The sequence below is a fragment of the Neoarius graeffei genome, chromosome 12 (genome assembly GCF_027579695.1).
Source record: "Neoarius graeffei isolate fNeoGra1 chromosome 12, fNeoGra1.pri, whole genome shotgun sequence".
Classification (NCBI taxonomy): Eukaryota; Metazoa; Chordata; class Actinopteri; order Siluriformes; family Ariidae; genus Neoarius; species Neoarius graeffei.
In genome coordinates this window covers 49,608,899-49,631,504 of record NC_083580.1, presented here as the reverse complement: position 1 = coordinate 49,631,504, position 22,606 = coordinate 49,608,899, and the positions used below count along the sequence as shown (strand labels likewise).

The window sequence follows — 22,606 nt, the reverse complement described above, 5'->3', positions numbered from 1 at the left end:
AAATCGCCAAAAAACGTTGTCCTCGTGGCTGGCTTGAGCGGGATTCCCTGCTCCAAGCACTAAGACCAATACCAGAAGGAAAGTCATACTGGTCACTGACTTTGTTCTTTCTGTGTCCACAGGATGTAGATAGTTGAAGGTAGCCCAGGCTCACGTGTCTTCCAGATTCTTTAGCCCAGAAGTCTGCGGGACGCACCGACCATCCCCTCTTTGTAGATCAGCCGAAACCGGATCACTCCGGATGCTGGAAAAGGGATCCCTGAAAAGGCCGTCAGCTATTGTCACAGCAACTTTCTGAAACACAAAAACCTGTTAAGCATCAACAATATAGATTTCTATTACATTGGAGCCTTCTTTATTCGACTGGCATGAATCCACTGTGGAAAAAGGTCAGTTAGTACAGCCGTTCGAGTTACAGCGAGCACATCCGTGGGTTCACTGTAGGGTGGTTCCTCTAGAGGAGTGCCTAATTTAGCGAATTTCTTTACCAACACTTTATCCCCTACCTCAAAGGGGTGAGTGGGTGCCTCAGGAATGGGAGGCTTTTTGGAATTTAGTCTCGTCCAGTATTCATCAAACACCCGCATGAGACCCACGGCGTACTCACTGAGATGTACATCAAGATCACTCGTTCCTATAGCCTGCATACCTCTGCGCCAGGGTGTAGGAAAAGGCCGGCCCATCACGAGCTCATACGGAGACAGGTTGTCGAGGGCCACTTGAGCGGTCATTCGCATGTCAGCGAGGACTAAGGGTAAAATTTGTACCCAGTTTTTAGTGCCGGTTTCTTGCATTGCCTTGCGCAGCTTACCCTTGATTGTTCTATTTGCGCGCTCCACAATGCCGGAGGATTGTGGATGGTACGGGATGTGGAAACGCCAATGGATCTTTAGGTCCTTACATAGTTCTTGGGTCACCTTAGAGGTGAACGGCGTCCCTTTGTCAGAGTCTATCCCTACCGGGAGGCCATAACGCGGAATGATTTCTTGCGTCAATTTGTTTACCGCCGTGCGAGCGTCTTCTTTCCCACAGGGGAAAGCCTCCACCCATCGTGAAAATTTGTCGACCATGACCAAAAGATACTTAAAGGGGCCCTGTTTTGGCATGTGAGTAAAGTCAATCTGCCATTCCTGGAACGGCGTGTCAGGTATGGGAAGGTGCTGATGTACCGCGCCTGGTTTAGATGGATTATTCTGGGCGCACGTTAAACATCTGTCTAGAATGTGATGTACATCAGTGTGTATTTTGTCGATGCAAAATATTTTGGATAAATCCTCCACTACCCCTCTTCGGCCGCGGTGAGTGGGACCATGAAACTCGCGGACGAGAAATGGAGTGCAATGTCTAGGCAAACAAAGGCGGCCCTGAGCATCGATCCGAACGCCGTCAGACGGCTGCGCGCCGCATGAGTCCCAGAAATGGTTGTCTGAGGCCGAAGCGGAGGCCTGGAGGGAGATCAAGTCAATGTCCGGAAGAACGGCACTAATCATACGGCTGGATGAGACCAGGGAGAGAGTAAGCGAAGGCGGAAAAACACCGGAGGCAGCCGCGGCTTTGGCAATGCGATCGGCGAGAGAGTTTCCCCTGATCTCAAAAGAGTCCCCAATACAATGAGCACGAGTCTTAACAATGGCTAAAGAGCGCGGGAGAAGACACGCTGTAATAAGATCAGTAACAAGCGAAGAATGAGAAATGGGCTTACCGTCTGCAGTGGTGAACCCACGCGAAGCCCAAATCCGACCAAAGTCGTGAGCAACGCCGAAAGCGTAACGTGAGTCAGTGTAGATAGTGACGTCTGTGTCCTGAGCAATAACGCATGCACGGGTTAGAGCGTATAGTTCGGCAGCCTGAGCCGAGGAGAAAGGAAGAGAAAAAGCTTCAACAGTTTCATCAGGAAGGCGGCACACAGAATAACCACACACAAAAACGCCGTCAGAGGGGCGTGAACACGAGCCATCCACGAACAGTGAATCACCTGAAAGTAACGGGGTGGAGCGTAAGTCGGGGCGGATACTTGTCTCGAAAAGAATGCTAGAAATGCAGTCGTGTGTTTCAGAAGGAAGAGAATCATCCTGTGAATTGAGGAGGCGCTGAAGCGCGTGCGCGAGAGAATCAAAGGAGGAGGAGGGCTTAACAGTAAGGTTTTCGGTGGCCAAAAGAATAGACTCGTATCCAGAGCGACGCTGCGCAGATAAATGCTGGGTACTGAGGTTCTTTAAAACGTGCACTACATCATGTGAGGTGTGGAGAACGAGCGGGTGAGACAAAACCAGCCGTTCAGCGTCCGTGACCATGACAGCACATGCAGCCACCGCCCTGAGGCAAGCAGGGAGGCCCTGTGCCACAGAATCAAGAGTTTTAGAGAGGAACGCACAAGGCCGCATACCCCCCCCGTGCTCCTGCGCCAAAACCCCAGACGCAGTTCCCTGCTGGTTGCACACATATAAATGAAACGGCAAACGGTAATTCGGAAGTCCGAGAGCAGGAGCCGAGCATAAAGCCTGTTTCAAGGCCCTGAAGGCCGACAACATCTCGTCAGACCATACCAAGGGCTGAGTCAAAGGGTCCGAGTGCAGAATTGCAGAGCGCAGACACTTGTCATAGGTGGAACAGTCAGGAATCCACTGGCGGCAGTAATTGATAAGTCCCAGAAAAGCCATGAGGGCGTGTTTGGTGGCAGGCACCTGAGTGTCTAGGATGACCTGCACACGCTCGGGGCTGAGCCTGCGGGAGCCCTGGGAGAGATCGTGACCCAGATATCGAACAGTGGGGAGGCAGAACTGAAGCTTAGTTCGTGAGACCTTGAAACCTTCTTGCGCCAGAAGAGAGAGGAGAGCGAGTGTAGCTGTAGCGCAAATGTCCTTATCCTCCGCCGTTACCAGAAGATCATCCGCATACTGGAGCACGGAGGAGCCCGAGGGGAGGCACAAATCGGCCAAGGCGTCCCTCACTACGGCTGTAAAAACCGCAGGAGAATCAACATACCCTTGAGGTAACCTGGTCCAGGTGTACTGCTTACCCCTATGCGTAAAAGCGAACAGGGGCTGCGTGTCGTGGCCCACAGGGACGCTGAAAAAGGCAGAACAGAGATCAATTACAGAGAAAAAAGCATGTTCACACGGAATCGAGGCCATAAGAGAGGGAACGTCTGGAACTAATGGGGCGACTGGGATAATTAACTCATTAATCTTACGCAAATCCTGGGTGAAACGCCACGTGCCGTTGGGCTTCTGCACCGGATTCACTGGAGTGTTATAAGGGCTAACACAGGGAACGACCACACCTTGCTCTAGGAGAGAACATAAAACATCATCAATGCCAGACAGTTTAGCTGGGGAAAGGGGGTACTGTTTTACATATACTGGCGAAGAGTGTTTAATGACCGCCTCGTAAGGGGTACAGTTAACAAAGCCCACCTCGTCCTTATGTTCCGCCCAAAGAGAAGCTGGGAGATCAGAAAGAGAGGGTGTGAGGCAGGTAACGGCACAAGCAGCATTGAGAAGGTTATGGGGAAGAGAAAGAGAGGTGAGGGCAATCAGGCATGCAAACAAAGGAGTGAGAAAACTTCAGTAAAGGATCAAGGGCACAAGTAACAGAAAGGGGGGGCGTGCAACTGGAATGGAAAGGAACCCCTTCTATTCCCACAGAGCTTACAGACCGTGTAGATAAAGGACCCGCATATTCCCTCCCCACTGAGGACATGGTAGCCCCGGTGTCGAGTAAAAAAGGATATTCAGTCCCTGCCAGGCATAAAACAATAGTGGGAAGATCTTCATTAAGAGGGGAGCTGAATAAAAGATTTAACATAGCAACGGTCGGGGTTTCATCGCTCTGAGGGCAGCCCTATGGGCGGGAAAAATCTCTCTGCCCTGTGGGGCTTGAACCGGCGCGCATGACGGGTTTCTCGCGTTCCTGCTCATCTCGCTGTTTCGCATGACATTCTCTTATCCAGTGCCCCTCTTTTCCACAATAGTGGCACTTTCCATTTCTCCTCCCTCCCCCGCCGCGCGGTCCCGTTCGGCGACCCCTCTCCTGTCGTCCCTCCGCTCGTCCGCCCGGCACGACGGATAAACATGCTTTATTCGTTTTACAGTCTAAAAGACCATCGCTCTCCAGCGTGCGTACTCGCTCCCCGGCCTGACGGAGGACCAGATTATTCCGGTCACTCCAGTGATGTTTTAATTTCGGGGCGACAATTAGACAGAAAGGTGGACAAGAACATTGGGTTCGGGTTTGCCAAATCAAGTTCAAGACCTCCCAAATGTTGCCAAACTTCCCCAAAGCGCTTCCAGAAAGCCGACGTCAGCTCAGAACGCTCCTGTTTGCAGTTAGTGACCTGTGACAGGTCTCTATTTGCTTGTTTTAAGGCGAGCAGGTATCGCGTCAACTGCTCACGAAGCTGCTGCAGTGCGTTCGGCGTGTCCTTCCAAAAGAAGGTAGTCACGGTGCGCCGACGCGGGCGACCGTCATCCCCTTCATACTCTTCCTTAATATTTTCAGCTTGATCATTGACGGGGGCGAGAACCTGAACGTTTTCTAACAGGGCTGTCTCATCATATGCGCCTCCTAATTTATTTTGCAGAATAAACCGGTAATCAGCTCCCGTAAGCTGACAATTACGAGATATATTTTAGGAATCGTTTTTGCAGCTGACGGCGATTTACCAGTAATTTTTCCAGCCTTACTATAAGGTGGAGGTTTACTATCTAACGAGGCTGGAGGAGCAGAATGAGATTTGGATTTTCCTAGCGCCGCCTCCTCCGTTTCCTTGGTGACGGGTGCAGCCCGAGGCTTCGGGATGGATTTCAGGACTGAACGGGGAGTATAAGCCTGTTTAAAATTATCCCAAATCTTCTTCATATCATACCATTTGGCATATCCATCCCGCATATACGGGCGATCCCAGCCGGGGTCCCCTAATCCCTCATAAATCATGCGATAGGCCGATGCAAGATAACCAGGATCGAAAGTACCTTGACGAGGATATGAAGGAATTTGAGGGTTGGCCTCAGTCCAACCTGCCAAATTATCGAGCCAAGGAGAAACATGATAAGCGAAACCGCACCTAGTCATCCACTCGGCCGGGGTTTCCCCTGGCGCAGGTTTAGGGAACGAGTTTCCCATCGCACAATGACAACAGACGGATCTGAAGAGGAACAGACGGAAATGTGTCGTAAATTTGTATAGCGCGCTCTTCCTGGACTCGAACCAGGGAAAACAAAATCGAAACTACTGCCAACCAGGTAGTCAATTAAACATGTCTTACCTGATTGAGAGTATCACGTCGGGGTCACCAAATTGTTAGAACCTGCGTCTGTCCTAGTTCAGATGCGTCGACATAAGAGCGCTCTGGAGCAGGGCTAAAACGAACCACACGAGTTAAATCAATCTGGTTTATTCAAGCACTGCTCAGTGATACATAGAAAAAGCAGGGTTTATATACATTCAGAAGCTTGCGTGACAAGACAAGGTGAAACTCGCCAGATAAGGAGTCGTTTTTGTTATACATGAAAGAGCAGACCATACACCCCCTAGAACAGGAGGAACCAGGAAGGTGGTTTCAGCGAAACTAGAAGGTACAGAGAAAACAAAAGAGTCTGTTCTCGCGATTATGCACGTTTACCAGGGTGTGAAAGGGTCATAAAGCTCAGGACAGCTATGCACGAGAACACACATACAATCTTACAGTATAAAATTTAATTAAATGGGTAAATAATACATTCAAGTCCCATTTGTCAACACCATAAGTTAAGTGGTCAACTCCATAAGACAAATTTTCTTATGGAGTTGACGTCTGATGGAGTCTTACGGAGTTGACGAAATCTTCAACTTTTCATCATAACGTGTTTTCTTTGCAGGAGCCATCTTGTTTTTCACCAGCTGCTTATGGCCTCCAAAATAAAGTTAGATTAAACTTTTATTTCTGAATAAAATCACATAAACCTTGAATTTTATCGACCATGGTGTTGACACTCTATGGTTGTGACATAGGTGGTTTTGTAAAAGAAGATAATTTAAGACAAATATGTGAAATATTAACTAACCAGAGCAGAGCCCTCATGGCATGTCCACCACACAGGGAGCAGAAAAGGGGTCCTTAGAATGTGAGTTGGCCACTATAATGCCTGATTTTTTGCGTTTTTAGAAAAATCTTATGGTGTTGACAGAAAGTCCGGACACGATTTCAATCCCGTAAAAAGTACATAAATATATTTTTTAAATGGTTGGTTCCTACGCAGGTTGAATATTCATTTAAAATACATGATCACAGTAGCAATTTTGTTTGTTTTAATGTACTTTAAACAATTATTTAAGTATTGTGAAGTCATGAAACGTGCTTTCGGACATGGGTATTTTTAGGTTCAGGCAGCACACTAGGCTATTTAAAATACAATATATGTGTAAAAAAACATTAACATTTTGTAGTATATATATGTTGTTGTTTTATTGTTTAATCAAGTTATTTGACATTTTCTAAACACATTTTAATAATTACAATGAGTTTTATCTCCCGGACAGGTTTTGTCCCTCATCTCAAGAATCCCTGTAATAATAATTGGTATGTGGTAGTAAGTTAACAAAACATAGTTTTTATTTAAAATTTATTTTACATAGACTTATATTTCGTACAAAATATCTTTTTATATAAATATATCGAAGTCTGTGCTTACACAAATGAGGCAGTAATTCAAATGTTTGTCAACAAATGAACTGATAATGTTTCACCTGTGTCGGAAAATCTTTTTCTACCCACTTTTCGTATTTTAGTAGCTCACATTTTGTTAATCATTCGTTGTATTAATCATTTGTATTAATTTCTAGTTTTGTAGTTTACCAATAAATGTCAACAGGCAATTGAGATTGTAACCACATGAAAATCCAGGTCAAAGATCGCATGTCATTCCTCGAACCAAAATATAAAATGTCCACTGATATTGTAGCCTAATATGTGGTAGATATTTACAACAAACTGCAGAAAAATATTTTCTGAATGGAATAGAAAAATCTGAATATTTCAAGCATGTAATATTTTTTTTTATATGCTAGGAATTGAATTCAGGTCTAATTCTATTTATTGCACTAGGATTCCGAATACTCCTATAAACATTCCATTCTGTTATGAATCAGAAAAAAAAATTATAATAGACCCCTTGCACTGACGTCACCCGAAACCGGAAGTAAACAAACCCTGCGCCATATTGGAAGACCAACAAACTCGTGATTAGGGGGAAATAACGGCAGCGGTATGTGAACCCACGAGATTAAAGTGGAGTGGCAAACGACTTAAACAAACAAATCTGAGCTGCTTTATTTATGATTTATTGGCCCAACAGTAGACTTGAAAGAAACCTGTGTGAGACTTGGCAAAAAACTGTGGATATAATGGATAAGTCTGTGCATGATCTGTGGACATGGCAGATTATTTCAAAACCCTGAAGCCTGCTGAAAGGAAGCGATATGTTGAGAAAGTGACTCTGATTGATGGTTTTGTCCCTTGGCTGCGTTTATTACAGCCAGCCACTGACACATTTAGTGTGTCTAATGACTAGGGTGTTTTCGTTAGAATTTCATGCACTTGGTTCATCAAACAACCTACAATGGTAAGTGCTGTGTTAGGGTGTTCTAACAAAGCTGATGGGAAAGGTGAAAAGAAGTCTTTCTACAGAATACCAGCTGTGATTGAGACACAAGGGGAGCAAACCAAGGAGCTTTCTGCCAGGAGACAGAGAGAGGATTTAGCTGCTTTATGCAGAGCTGATCTGAATACTTCAAATCTACAACAGTATAGAATATGTTCAGACCATTTTGTTACTGGTAAGTCACTAGGCTAGAGTGTTGTAGAACATTTTTTTAAATGTTTACTGAATAAAAACATCCTTAATTTTATCACATTTATGTTATATATTTCATTTCTTTCTTTTGTTTTAATTTTCCTCCCTCAAACCCTCTTTGGATTTTAAATATAGTTTTTCCCCATGTCCAAATAATTCAAAGATATATAAATAAAAACAGATAAGTAGTAAATTAAAAATACATTTCATTTAATCTGCACTGAGTATGTATGTATGTATGTATGTATGTATGTACTTGAGGTCTTCCAATATGGCGCCCTAACAAAATCTCGCGGTACGGTGACGTCACGCGGTAGCCCTCTATACAACCCTGATTCCAAAAAAGTTGGGACAAAGTACAAATTGTAAATAAAAACGGAATGCAATGATGTGGAAGTTTCAAAATTCCATATTTTATTCAGAATAGAACATAGATGACATATCAAATGTTTAAACTGAGAAAATGTATCATTTAAAGAGAAAAATTAGGTGATTTTAAAGCAGTGTCCCCGAAAAACTTTCCTTAACATCAGTCATATTGTCTGACGTTGGGCAGATCTATGTCAGACATTTTCAGACCTTGTCAGACAATTTTAGCTTTGTGTAAAATGAATGAAAACAAGCAAGAAAATCAAGGACTATTATTTATTCCACAATGTTCTATTCGACAATGTCCTTTCCAGCACATTGAAACGGTCAGTTACTGATGATATTTTTTGTATCAGTTTATCATTGAACACATCAAAGCTCATTTCTGAATTTCTCAAGCAGACGGTTGTTAGTTTCCTCATCCTGCTCATCAAAGCTCTCATAGCCTGCGTCAAGATCAGAATCCTGCTCATAACACTCATCCATCTGAGGAACAGGTTCTTCAACATCTCCATCAGAACCAGCCACAGCTTCACTTTCAACATCAACAATATCACACATCTGAACATCTTGCTGCTGGTTCCTGCTAGTCTTGACAGCACGATCAGTAGTCACAAAACGAGTTTTTTACCGTAATCGTAACGAAACCAAGGCCTCCCAACTCGCCATGCCTCTTGAAAACGACGACGTGGCTGCTTCCCCCCTTCAGAATTGACAGATGTTTTCCTTTTGAAAACAACTTGCGGTTTGACGGTGTCCGATTTTGCATTTTTTCCAAAAAACCAATGCACGCTTTTACCGGCCGCATTCAGCATGGACATTTTGACAGCGAGCAACCAAAAGAGGTAGTAAGGCGACTTTTGATTGGATAAAGGGAGAGGCCTCAATAGACAGACCAGTCAGAGCCATCTATACAGTGACAAGGTAAACAAATATGGCACGAATGCATTCGGACAGCATATCGATCGATAACATATCTTCTCAATGAACGAAGTAGGTCACTGCGAGAAAACTCTGTGCACCATTGACTTGTATTTAAGGTATGCGAAACCGTGTAGAGACATTGATGCATGGGGTATGAGAACTTTGTTTATTAAGTTGCAATAAATACGATATTTGTGAGTGTTTTTTTTTTTTTTAATTAAATTCAGGCATGTTTTAGATTTGGATGTTTATATTAGTAATTACAATAGCTATCGGTCGGGTTGACTGACATTTATGTTAATTACGTACCGTAGGACAACTGAATTTTTCGTCTGTCATGACCGGTGTCCGACGATATTTCGGGAATTTCATGACAACACCACATCTCAAAAAAGTTGGGACAAGGCCATGTTTACCACTGTGACATCCCCTTTTCTCTTTGCAACAGTCTGTAAACGTCTGGGAACTGAGGAGACAAGTTGCTCAAGTTTAGGGATAGGAATGTTAACCCATTCTTGTCTAATGTAGGATTCTAGTTGCTCAACTGTCGGGTCTTTTTTGTCGTATCTTCCGTTTTATGATGCGCCAAATGTTTTCTATGGGTGAAAGATCTGGACTGCAGGCTGGCCAGTTCAGTACCCGGACCCTTCTTCTATGCAGCCATGATGCTGTAATTGATGCAGTATGTGGTTTGGCATTGTCATGTTGGAAAATGCAAGGTCTTCCCTGAAAGAGATGTCGTCTGGAGCATATGTTGCTCTAGAACCTGGATATACCTTTCAGCATTGATGGTGTCTTTCCAGATGTGTAAGCTGCCCATGCCACACGCACTAATGCAACCCCATACCATCAGAGATGCAGGTTTCTGAACTGAGCGCTGATAACAACTCGGGTCGTTCTTCTCCTCTTTAGTCCGAATGACACGGCGTCCCTGATTTCCATAAAGAACTTCAAATTTTGATTCGTCTGACCACAGAACAGTTTTCCACTTTGCCACAGTCCATTTTAAATGAGCCTTGGCCCAGAGAAGACGTCTGCGCTTCTGGATCATGTTTAGATACGGCTGCTTCTTTGAACTATAGAGTTTGAGCTGGCAATGGCGGATGGCACGGTGAATTGTGTTCACAGATAATGTTCTCTAGAAATATTCCTGAGCCCATTTTGTGATTTCCAATACAGAAGCATGCCTGTATGTGATGCAGTGCCATCTAAGGGCCCGAAGATCACAGGCACCCAGTATGGTTTTCTGGCCTTGACCCTTACGCACAGAGATTCTTCCAGATTCTCTTAATCTTTTGATGATATTATGCACTGTAGATGATGATATGTTCAAAGTCTTTGCAATTTTACACTGTCGAACTCCTTTCTGATATTGCTCCACTATTTGTCGGCGCAGAATTAGGGGGATCGGTGATCCTCTTCCCATCTTTACTTCTGAGAGCCGCTGCCACTCCAAGATGCTCTTTTTATACCCAGTCATGTTAATGACCTATTGCCAATTGACCTAATGAGTTGCAATTTGGTCCTCCAGCTGTTCCTTTTTTGTACCTTTAACTTTTCCAGCCTCTTATTGCCCCTGTCCCAACTTTTTTGAGATGTGTTGCTGTCATGAAATTTCACATGAGCCAATATTTGGCATGAAATTTCAAAATGTCTCACTTTCGACATTTGATATGTTGTCTATGTTCTATTGTGAATACAATATCAGTTTTTTTAATTTGTAAATTATTGCATTCTGTTTTTATTTACAATTTGTACTTTGTCCCAACTTTTTTGGAATCGGGGTTGTACATCACAGCACTTTTTTATTTTTTTTTAAGTACTTCATCTACTTCAACAATGTTACACAAAGATTGATACAGTAGTAAATGTCACTTAATGACATGACAGGGTGTCGATAATGGTGGACACCGGTGAAAGTGATCACTGTTATCGACACCTCATGTGATTCTCAAATGTGTGTTTAGATACAAAATGGCGACTGTCAAATGAAAGAGTAAGAAACAAAGTAGGTTTCAACAAGGAGATCATGAAATTTCTTTGGATTTGATAAGTAAAAACATGTCCATGATCTTTCCACCATGCTTACCTGCGATGATATCGTCTGGGTTTTTCTCAAATTGCTGATCGTGCTGAAAAAAAATCCATCTCAGGTAATGAGCTGTGTCATCAGACAACAAGATCAAAGGGCGGGGGGGGGGGGTCTTCCAGTTGATTAATTAAGCAGTAATAACTGTTGTAACTAAAACTCACCTTTTGTAAAATTGTTTTTATTGTTAAATCTGAAAAGGTGTCGATAATTGTAGCTGCCGCTCTAGTTCCATTAAATTGTTTCAACTAGATCTTCCATGAACTTTTTCTTTTTATGGTTTCAGAAAGTGTTTTTTTTTTGCAACACAAACATGCATCAGAGTGTACATTCTGTCCGACTGAGATGCGAGATGTGTTCATTTTGCATAAATGCACCATAAGAAGTTGACAGAAAATTGGCAAATCCACATACATATTTTCAGTTCTGTCAGTACATTATCATCTTTCACGTTGCAGAAGTTAAACACTGAAGTTACACAAATCAGTAAATGAATGATTTATCACTCCTAGCTCTCTGTGAATTGATGCTTTGAATAATAACACGTACAGTACCAGTCATAAGTTTAGACACACCTTCTAATTAAATGTTTTTCTTTGTTTTATTCATTAAAAACACTTCATGTCTTAAAGTGATGGATGTCATTTCTCTTTACTTAGTTGAGCGGTTCTTGACATAATATGGATTACTACAGTTGTGGAATAGGGCTATTTACTGTTTTTATTATTTACTATTTACTGTTTGATTTCAAACACATTAATAAGGCAAGAAATTGTACTAATTAACTTTTGACAAGGCACGCCTGTTACCTCCACCAGCTTTGTTGGAGGTTGTTTTCACCTCTCTCCCCCCCGTTCCCAACGTAACTCGAAAAGTAATGAATGGATTTTGATGACCTTTTGAGAAAAGGTGGCCCCTGGGCCAAGAATAGTTGATTGTTTCGATGCAAATACGAATATGTATGAGGATCCAGGATTTTTTTTTAAATGGCTGTTTCCAATGTAATCCAAAAAGTAGTAAACAGATTTTGATTAAATTTGGTGAACAGCTATTATTATTATTATTATTATTATTATTATTATTATTATTATTATTGTTGTTGTTAAATTTTATTTTAAACACAGTATTTGATGTTATAACTGGCTCATCAGTCTTTTCATTGGGCTACGACCCGTGACCTAAGATGACAAGCTTCTCTTCTCTAAGTTTAATCTTGTCTTTATTTAGCACAACCTTTCCTTCAAATTAAATTTCTTCATTCTTTTCTTCACTCTGCTAATGTTTAGGAACTGAGGAGATCAATTGCTGTAGTTTTGGAAGAGAAATGTTGTCGCACTCTTGCCTGATATACAATTTCAGTTGCTCAACAGTTCGGGGTCTCCTTTGTCATCTCATCTCATTATCTCTAGCCGCTTTATCCTGTTCTACAGGGTCACAGGCGAGCTGGAGCCTATCCCAGCTGACTACGGGTGAAAGGCGGGGTACACCCTGGACAAGTCGCCAGGTCGTCACAGGGCTGACACATAGACACAGACAACCATTCACACTCACATTCACACCTACGGTCAATTTAGAGTCACCAGTTAACCTAACCTGCATGTCTTTGGACTGTGGGGGAAACCGGAGCACCCGGAGGAAACCCACGCGGACACAGAGAACATGCAAACTCCGCACAGAAAGGCCCTCGTCGGCCACTGGGCTCGAACCCAGGACCTTCTTGCTGTGAGGCGACAGTGTTAACCACTGCACCACCGTGCCTCCGTCTCCTTTGTCATATTTTGCATTTCATAGTGTGCCAAAAGATTTAAATGGGAGACAGGTCTGGACTGCAGGCAAGCCGGTTTAGCACCCAGACTCTTTTACTACGGAGCCATGCAGTTTTAATGTGCAGAAAATGGTTTGGCATTATCTTGCTGAAAGGAGGAAAGCCTTTCCTGAAAAAGATTTTGTCTGGTTGGCAGCATATTGCTCTGAAGCATGTATATATCATTCAGCATTAATGATGCCTTCCCAGATATACAAGCTACCCATGTCATGTGTACTTATACACCCTCATACCATCACAGATGCTGGTTTTTGAACTGTGCACTGATAACAAGCCAGATGGTCCCTCTCCTCTTTAGCCTGGAGGACATGGTGTCCATGATTTCTAAAAAGAATTTCTACTTTTGATTCGTCAGACCTTGGGACAATTTTCCACTTCGCCTCAGTCCATCGTAAAAGAGCTCAGGCCCAGAGAAGGCAATCGTCCATCCAGCCATCCATTATCTGTAACCGCTTATCCTGTGCAGGGTCGTGGGCAAGCTGGAGCCTATCCCAGCTGACTATGGGCAAGAGGCAGGGTACACCCTGGACAAGTTGCCAGGTCATCGCAGGGAAGGCAGCCATATTTCTGGATATTGTATATATCTGGTTTTAACTTGCATTTGTGGATGCAGTAATGAGCTGTTTTCACAGACAATGGTTTTCTGAAGTGTTCCTGAGCCCATACAGTGATTTCCACTACAGACACGTGTCCGCTTTTAATGCAGTGTCGCCTGAGGGCCTGAAGATCACAGGCATCCAATGTCAGTTTTCAGCCTTGTCTCTTGCACACAGAGATTCCTCCAGATTCTCTGAATCTTTTAATGATATTATGTACCATAGATGATGTGATCGCCAAATTATTTGCAATTTTACATTGAGGAACGTTATTCTTAAACTGTTGCACTGTTTGCCCATGTACTGTAGTCTTTCACAGAGCGGTGAACCCCTCCTCATCTTTACTTCTGAGAGACTCCGCCTCTCTGCTCTTTTCATACCCAATCATGTTACAGACTTGTTGCCAATTAACCAAATTAGTTTTTTTTAGCATTACACAACTTTTTCAGTCTTTTGTTGCCCCTGTCCCAACTTTTCTGAAACATCAACTTCAAAATGAGCATATTTTTCAAAAACCAATAAAATTTCTCAGTTCAGTATTTGATATGTTGTCTTGTGTGCTATTTTCAATGAAATATATGGCTTCCATGATTTGCAAATCTTCGCATTCTGTTTTTATTGATGTTTTACAGTGTCCCAACTTTTTTTGGAACTGGGGTTGTAGGAAATGTTACTATTACTTGTAATACAAAAATATTGTTGATGTTCTGTAGAGTCATCTGCACATTTTATTTCTTTTTAAACTATAACCAACATGCTAACATGACTGATGGCTCTTTAGGTCTCCCAAACTGAGGATCCTCACTAAAGCTTTGACGCCTGCATTTTTGCGCTTTGGAGGGACTCAACAAGATTTTATGAAATTTAAACCACAGAGTAAATATTACATAACGAAAAGCTACAGTGGAGATTCTCATCCTCATGCAGGTAATTGTCACATTTTCTGCACTTTATGGTTGAAGAGCAACTTGATAGTAATGCGGAGGAAAATTACTCTAATTGGGTTAAATAAGAAAGCAGGAAATGGGTTTTAACCATAGTCCATGGAAACTGAGCACATACAATGGGAACTTTTTTGCAGTTACTACACTATAATTGTAGATGGACAAAATTCTCATTTTTTCTGCTTAATGTTTTGCTGACATGATCAACAATGCGTGTGCATCGTCCATATATTTTTTTTTTTACAGTGAGTAAAGGTTGAAGTGGAAAATAATGAAGCCTCGGTTATTTATCCTTTTATTCAGTTAACATTTTTACATTGAGTTTTTTTCCCCCCCTTTCACTACATTTTAAAACGGATCTGCAACAAATAGCCTTTCTTGCATCTTCAAGTCAAGTTAACTTTGTCAATTCTGCCATATGAACAGCACACAGACATGATTGAAATATTGTCTCTCCCAGACCCTCAGTGTAAATATAAATGCAGAAACAGAACAAGTTTTTTTTTTTTTAAAAAGGTGCCCTTCCACCAAAAATGTTTAATACTGGCTCTTTTTGAAATACCATAGTTCACTCCGAGTTGCATATGCATGCTGCATGTGAAAATGTAATTCTACTCCCATTCCCTGTATTAGCTTATGAAAGAAAATAGTCGGAAAAAGGAGCGGATCAGAAAAAGCCATACGAAGTTACGTCACTTCGAAAATTAGTATTTATGGCCTCGCCCACTTTGGCTTGCGACCGCCCACGGGAAGAAAGCGCGAGGAGAGAGACATAATTCGCCCCGAGGCGCAGTGCTCCGCATCAGTTTCGTTTCAACGGCGGCTCCAGCCCAACTTTGCACGCTCGTAACTCGGGCAGGGGAGGTCCCAGCCTCCCCAGACTTGGCAGCCAGCGACCCCTGCCTTCTCCCGAACGAACCAGCACTGCCAGGGCCCGTCAGCTCCCAGCCAGGGGACGTTATTCCCCCCACACACCCCAAGGCGAGCTCCGCTCCGTGCCTCGTGCCTTGATGAGAGCCGCTGCCGCAGGGAGTATTCAATTAAATAAATGAATGAATGAATGACTCCCTCCCAGTCGCGCGCACACACGCACACGCGTTCTGGTTGGGGAGAGAGCTCCCTTCCTCTGCTCTCCCTCTCCTCTTATAGGGTGCGGTCACTGGGGAAGACACACAAACACGTTAATTCCCGTCAGGTGCAGTGATTCTGCCACTTACCTTCCCTGACTCTGCCCTCCATTCACAGACCGCCGCTCGGCCATGCCCCCGCTGCCACATCTACATTGTTATTGGTCAAAACATCGATGTCGAGACCATACTAGCCAATCGAAATAGTTTTTACAAAGACACCCACATCCGCTTGCTCTGACCTAGGAGGTACCGGTAGCGTCACAGTGCTGTTAGCCAATCAGAGGTAACACGTTTACTGATTGCTGTTAGCCAATCAGAGGTGACACGTTTACATGTCATGAATATTAATAAGAGCTGAAATCCTGTCGTTCTCCCGCCACCCACTCCTCCACCAAACTAGAACAGCCTGAAACAGGAGAACCACAGCTTTTTTTTCACCAAAACTGGCTCACAGGGCATTCATTCATACTAGAGACCACCGCACAATTAATGAAAAAACGATGCAAGGGGACCTTTAAATGCAGTAAAGTCACACTTTTTTTTTTTTTTAATACCTGAGGTATAAAGAAGGCACATGCATACAAAACCACACAAGCAGAAACAGTGAGGATGGAAATGGTGCAAACAGCTTAATGGATAAGGGAGTATCTACAGTGTGCAAATAATGTTACATTTACAGGATGCGTAGTGAGCAGATGTTTTTGGTAAAAAAAAAATTGTAGTAAAGTGACAAGTGCCTGATGGAGGGAAGGAAGGTGGTTAGTTGGTTAGTTAGTTGGTTCAGCATCCTGACAGCCTGGTGTATAAAGCTGTTTGTCAGTCTGATGGAGTGAACTTGGAGGCTCCAGTACCTTTTACCAGAAGGCAAGGGACTGAAGAAGGTGTGTGAAGGGTGGGTGGGGTCACTCACAATTCTGATGGCTTTCCAGGTTAGGTGGGTGTTGATGTCCAGGATGGGGATAGTGAGGCACCAGTGATCATCTCAGCTGCATTCACACTGCGCTGCAGGGTCTTAGGATTGGCAGATGTGCAGCTCCCAAACCACACAGTGATGCAGCTGGTCAAGATGTTCTCAATTGTGCCGCAACAAAACATGTACATGATGGGCGTTGGGGCTCCGGCTCTGTTCAGCTTCTGGAGGAAATGGAGGCACTGCTGGGCTTTCTTGACCAGTGATGCGGTGGTGTTCTTCCAGGAGAAGACCTTTGTAATGTGCACCCCCAGGAATTTGGTGCTGCTCACCTGCTTCACAGCAGTTCCATTGATGGTTAGCGGGAGTTGCTGGGTGTGGGCCTTCTGGAAGTCGATAACAACCTCTCTTGTTGTTTTTCCATGTTTAGGAAGAGATTGTTATGCATGTACCACATGGCCAGTTGGTTCACCTCACTTCTGTAATTGGCTTCATCATTGTTGCTTATGAAACCAACCACAGTTGTGTCATCAGCAAATTTGAAGAAGTGGTTCAAGCTGTATATTGGAACACAGTCATGGGTGCTTAGTGTGATGGTGCTTGATGCTTTATTGCCGATTGTAGGAAGACCTTGACGTGGTTTAGGAAGAGATTGTTATTCACGTACCACGTGGCCAGTTGGTTCATCTCACTTCTCTAATTGGCTTCATCATTATTGCTTATGAAACCAACCACAGTTGTCATCAGTAAATTTGAAGAAATGGTTCAAGCTGTATATTGGAACACAGTCATGGGTGCTTAGTGCGATGGTGCCCGATGCTTTATTGCCGATTGTAGGAAGACCCTGATGTGGGTGGAGCACAGGAGCACGGCAGGCGGTTGTTTGCATCTTAATTATTTTCTCTCTCTCTCTCTCACACTCACACACACACACACACACACACACACACACACACACACACACACACACACACAGGCTACTAGCAAGCCCTCGGTGCCGACCTCCCCTTCTCACTCTCCTTTTATAGGGCACGGTCACTGGAGGAGACACACAAACACACGTTAATTGACAACAGGTGTAGTGACACGATTCTTTTAGCTTGAATTTTTATCTGAATTGTGCCGATATTCGAAGAGTAGAAATTACCACAGGGCTTGATGTGAACTTAGATGGTGGGAATGGTAATCCTGCTGTAATTAAAGCAGAGAATGAGGTAGAAATGCATGAGTTCGACTCAATTTTGCACCAATCCAGCTGTGGAGCCTGATACCAATATATTACTTTTTGTATATTGGATGCCCAATAATATTTTCTCATATTGGGAAGTGCTAGGCCACCCTGGTCTCTAGGCCTTTCCAAAAATTTTCTGCGGATTCTAGGATTTTTACCTGCCCACAAAAACGAAGAGATGAATTTATTCAGAGACTGGAAGAAAGATTTGGACAAAAATACTGGGAGACATTGAAACAGATACAAAAATTTAGGTAAGACATTCATTTTTATACAATTAACTCTACCTGAAAGAGATAAATAAAGGCCAGACCATCTCTTTAACCCTCATCCTACCATGCTATTTTACACCTTAATCTTACCATGTGGGGTCCGTTTGGACCCCAATACTTTTCTTTAAAATTAAAGCTTATAAAGACAAAATCACCAGATAAGTTTTGTTCAGAACATCTTGTATTAATAACAGCAATACACTAAAGGGCCCAAGGCATAAAGAACACACTTAACCTTCATCCTACCAGCCAATTTTACATACACAAACTACCAGGCGGGGTCCGTATGGACCTAAGGAGGGAATACCTTGAAATCAATGCAGTAAGAACCAATTCAATGCAGCAAACAGACATAACTTTATTGAAGAACAAAATCCACTATGGCTGAATATCAATGATGTATTATAAATGCAATAACATTGCAATAATATTGCAATAACTAGCATACATGTAGCAAATTATAGCGCCACAAAAAAAATTGGCATTATATACATGATTTTTGCAGCTCATGCAGCTGTAAAACATTCTGGATTACAACTTAGGTCTTTTCTTACAGAATTTAAAACAAAAAAGTAATTGTAAAATAATTTAGGGCTTTTGTTTTGCAGCCTGTGCTTATTGCAGCAGTGGGGTCCACACGGACCCCAAGAAGGAATGCCTTGGTAGTTTCATTATGGAACATAAAAGAAATAAAAGAAGTTAACTTTCAGTGTGCTATTCAATTATAAAATGAAAGACAGATAAACTTTACTCTGGGGTCCGGTTGGACCCCAGTAACAAATTAATTATACCTTCACAATGCAAAAATCTGATCTTCCGGTGCTTTAGTGTTTTAATTAAGACATAAATTCCGACAAATTCATAAAACGGTGAGGCAGTAAGTCACATATTTTTAAAATGGCAAACAAACATATAGGTGCGGGGTCCAGATGGACCCCACTTGGTAGGATGAAGGTTAAATCTGATTCCAACTTCAGTAAAAGGGGTTTGAAGTTCTCCTCATAGAGATCAGAGAAAGTACAGGTGATATGTATCCCCAAGTACTTAAAGCCAGTCTTTGACATACAGAAAGGGAGTGCAGAGTCTGACATCTGAAGGGCTAAATTATTGATGGGAAAACATTCACTTTTAGTAAAATTTAATTTGTAACCAGAGAAAAGCTGGGCGGCACGGTGGTGTAGTGGTTAACACTGTCGCCTCACAGCAAGAAGGTTCGGGTTCGAGCCCCGTGGCTGGCGAGGGCCTTTCTGTGCGGAGTTTGCATGTTCTCCCCGTGCCCACATGGGTTTCCTCCGGGTGCTCCGGTTTCCCCCACAGTCCAAAGACATGCAGGTTAGGTTAACTGGCGACTCTAAATTGACCGTAGGTGTGAATGGTTGTCTGTGTCTGTGTCAGCCCTGTGATGACCTGGCGACTTGTCCAGGGTGTACCCTGCCTTTCGCCCGTAGTCAGCTGGGATAGGCTCCAGCTTGCCTGCGACCCTGTAGAACAGGATAAAGCGGCTAGAGATAATGAGATGAGATGAGAAAAGCCCAAAGTCATTAAGGATATTAACAATATTAGGGACACTTGACACTGGATCCGAAATAAAGAAACAGATAATCTGCATACTGTATAAAGAGATGCAATGCTCAGTTCCCAACCTATGAATTCCAAGGATGTTGGGGGCTGTCCTAAACTTAATTGATAATGGCTCAATAGCTAATACAAATAAAAGAGGGCTGAGGGGACATCCCTGGCGTGTGCCCCTTGACAGAGAAAATAGTTGGGAAGATAACTTATTAGTAATTACAGATGCTTTAGGAGAGGTATATAATAAGCGGATCCAGGATATAAAATTTGAGCCAAAACCAAATTTCTCCAACACAGCAAATAAATAACACCACTCAACTCTATCAAAAGCTTTTTCAGCATCCAGGGAGACAACAACCTCGGGCATCTCCCTGGATGCTGGAGATTGTGGAGAATGTATAACATTTAAGAGTTTGCGTATATTTGTGAAGGACTGACAGCCTCTCATGAATCCAGTTTGTTCCGGTGAGATGATTTGGGATATTACACTATCTAGTCTTGATGCAATAAGTTTTTAGCCAAAATCTTGACATCTGTATTTAGCAAGGATATAGCTCGGTAAGACCCACAATCAAGTGGGTCCTTACCTGGCTTTAAAAGAAGTGAAATGGATGCCTCAGTCAGGGTCTGTGGTAAATGGTTCTGATTAAAGGAATGATTGAACATTTCAAGCAGAATGGGAGCGAGTTGAGAAGAAAACTTCTTATAAAATTCAACAGGATAGCCGTCAGGCCCTGGAGACTTGCCGCTTTGCATTTTATGAATGGAATCAATTATCTCCTGCAAATGTATGGGTTCATCAAGATCGTTTTTGGCAACCGCATCTATGTTTGGAATGTCTAAATTATCCAAGAAAGTTGCCATATTTGAGTTATCTTGTGGGGATGTAGAAGTATATAGTTCTGAGTAAAATTCTTTAAAAGTATTATTAATCTCAAGTGGATCTACGGTCAGAGACTGTGAAGTATTACGAATCTGTGGGATTAAGCGAGATGCAGATCTACATTTCAGCTGATGGGCCAGAAGACAGCCAGCTTTCTCCCCATGCTCGTAATAGTGACCCTTTAACCACAGCTGGTGCTTCTCAGTTCTTTCTGTAGACAATAAATCGTATTGAGTTTTCAGTGCAACCATCTCTTTATATAACTCTGGAGTTGGGGTGGCAGAATATTGCTGGTCCATACTTCTTATTGACGCAATGACTTCTTGTTCCTTCTGTTTTCTCTCTTTATTAAGTGAAATTGTGTAAGATATGACCTCCCCTCTTATAACAACTTTAAGTGTCTCCCACAATGTAGATGGAGATATGGAGTCTGATTTGTTAAATAGCATAAAGTCATCTATTGCTTTTGATATGTATTCACAAAAGTGACTGTCTGTCAGTAGGGCTGTATTTAATCTCCGGGTACTACGCCGCGCCAGGTTTTGAGAGATTAAAAGATCAAGAGATACTGGAGTATGATCTGACTCAACAATAGCAGTGTACTCTGTCTTCTTCACAGCAGGAAGAAGTTTTTTATCAATAAAGAAAAAATCTATCCTACTACAGTATATGTATGGTGAACATGCAAGAAATAGGAGAATTCCTTATTATGAGGATAGAAGAACCTCCAAGGATCAGCACATCCGGTTTTCTCAACAAACTCGCCAAGAGCTTGAGACATTTTGGAGCGTGTTAAAGTCTTAGGGCTAGAGCGGTCCATGGCTGGATCCATAACAGTGTGAAAGTCTCATCTCATCATCTCTAGCCGCTTTATCCTTCTACAGGGTCGCAGGCAAGCTGGAGCCTATCCCAGCTGACTACGGGCGAAAGGCGGGGTACACCCTGGACAAGTCGCCAGGTCATCACAGGGCTGACACATAGACACAGACAACCATTCACACTCACATTCACACCTACGGTCAATTTAGAGTCACCAGTTAACCTAACCTGCATGTCTTTGGACTGTGGGGGAAACCGGAGCACCCGGAGGAAACCCACGCGGACACGGGGAGAACATGCAAACTCCACACAGAAAGGCCCTCGCCGGCCCCGGGGCTCGAACCCAGGACCTTCTTGCTGTGAGGCGACAGCGCTAACCACTACACCACCGTGCCGCCCCAGTGTGAAAGTCACCAGCAAAAATTAAACTATGTGAATCCAAATTCGGAAAAAGAGAAGTGAGCTTATTTATAAAGCTGACATCATCCCAATTTGGGGCATATATACTTGCTAGTACTACTGGAGTATTAAAGAGTGACCCTGATACTATGACAAATCGCCCTTGGGGGTCTGAGATTGTTTGGGATGGGGTAAACAGTATTTTTTTTTTTTTTATGAATTAATATAGCAGTCCCACAAGCTGTCGCACGACACTCGCAAATTTGAAAAAAATCGCAATATTGTCGTATGACATTCGTGCTACAGGTATACGAACTTCTGGTGAATTTTTGGCCAAAGTTCGCTGGGAGTTCCTGTGACATTCATGCAACACTCGTGCGACGTACGCAAACGTGTCGTAAGTATTGCTTCAGTGTGATTTTAGGTGAAAATTGTCGCTAATTCGCATATTTTATTGCAATTGTGTCTCCAACTAGTTGCAGGCTGTCGCAGCCCAGTGAGATACTGGCTTTAGCCATCTTGACTCATTAATCATCTTGAAACAGATGACTAAAATTCCAAACATGCGACACCAAAAATTTACTCATTCTTTTATGATTTCTGCATTTTACATTTAATTGGCTGTTTGTACACAAACATGCAAGTGCGGCATCTTGCATCAAAATAAAGGATTATAGTAATTTTTAAGTGAAAAATCACCCTCACGTGAATGTAGGTGGCCTTATATTTATCCTTAGTTTTTGGCTAGTATATATTGTAACTTTTTTGTTTTTGGCAGTGGTAGCTTGCTATTTAAGGCATCAGACTACTG

The 22,606-nt window shown here is 42.9% G+C and overlaps 1 protein-coding gene across 2 annotated transcripts in view; it reads left to right on the top strand.

Annotated features, from left to right (window-relative positions):
* hpse (heparanase) overlaps positions 1–22,606 on the top strand; it is a 58,074-nt gene that overhangs the window by 4,689 nt on the left and 30,779 nt on the right. For both annotated transcript variants that reach the window (XM_060935959.1, XM_060935958.1), the window contains exon 2: positions 14,417–14,562. In XM_060935959.1, coding sequence (XP_060791942.1) covers positions 14,417–14,562 — 146 coding nt within the window. The remainder of the gene's footprint in view (positions 1–14,416; positions 14,563–22,606) is intronic.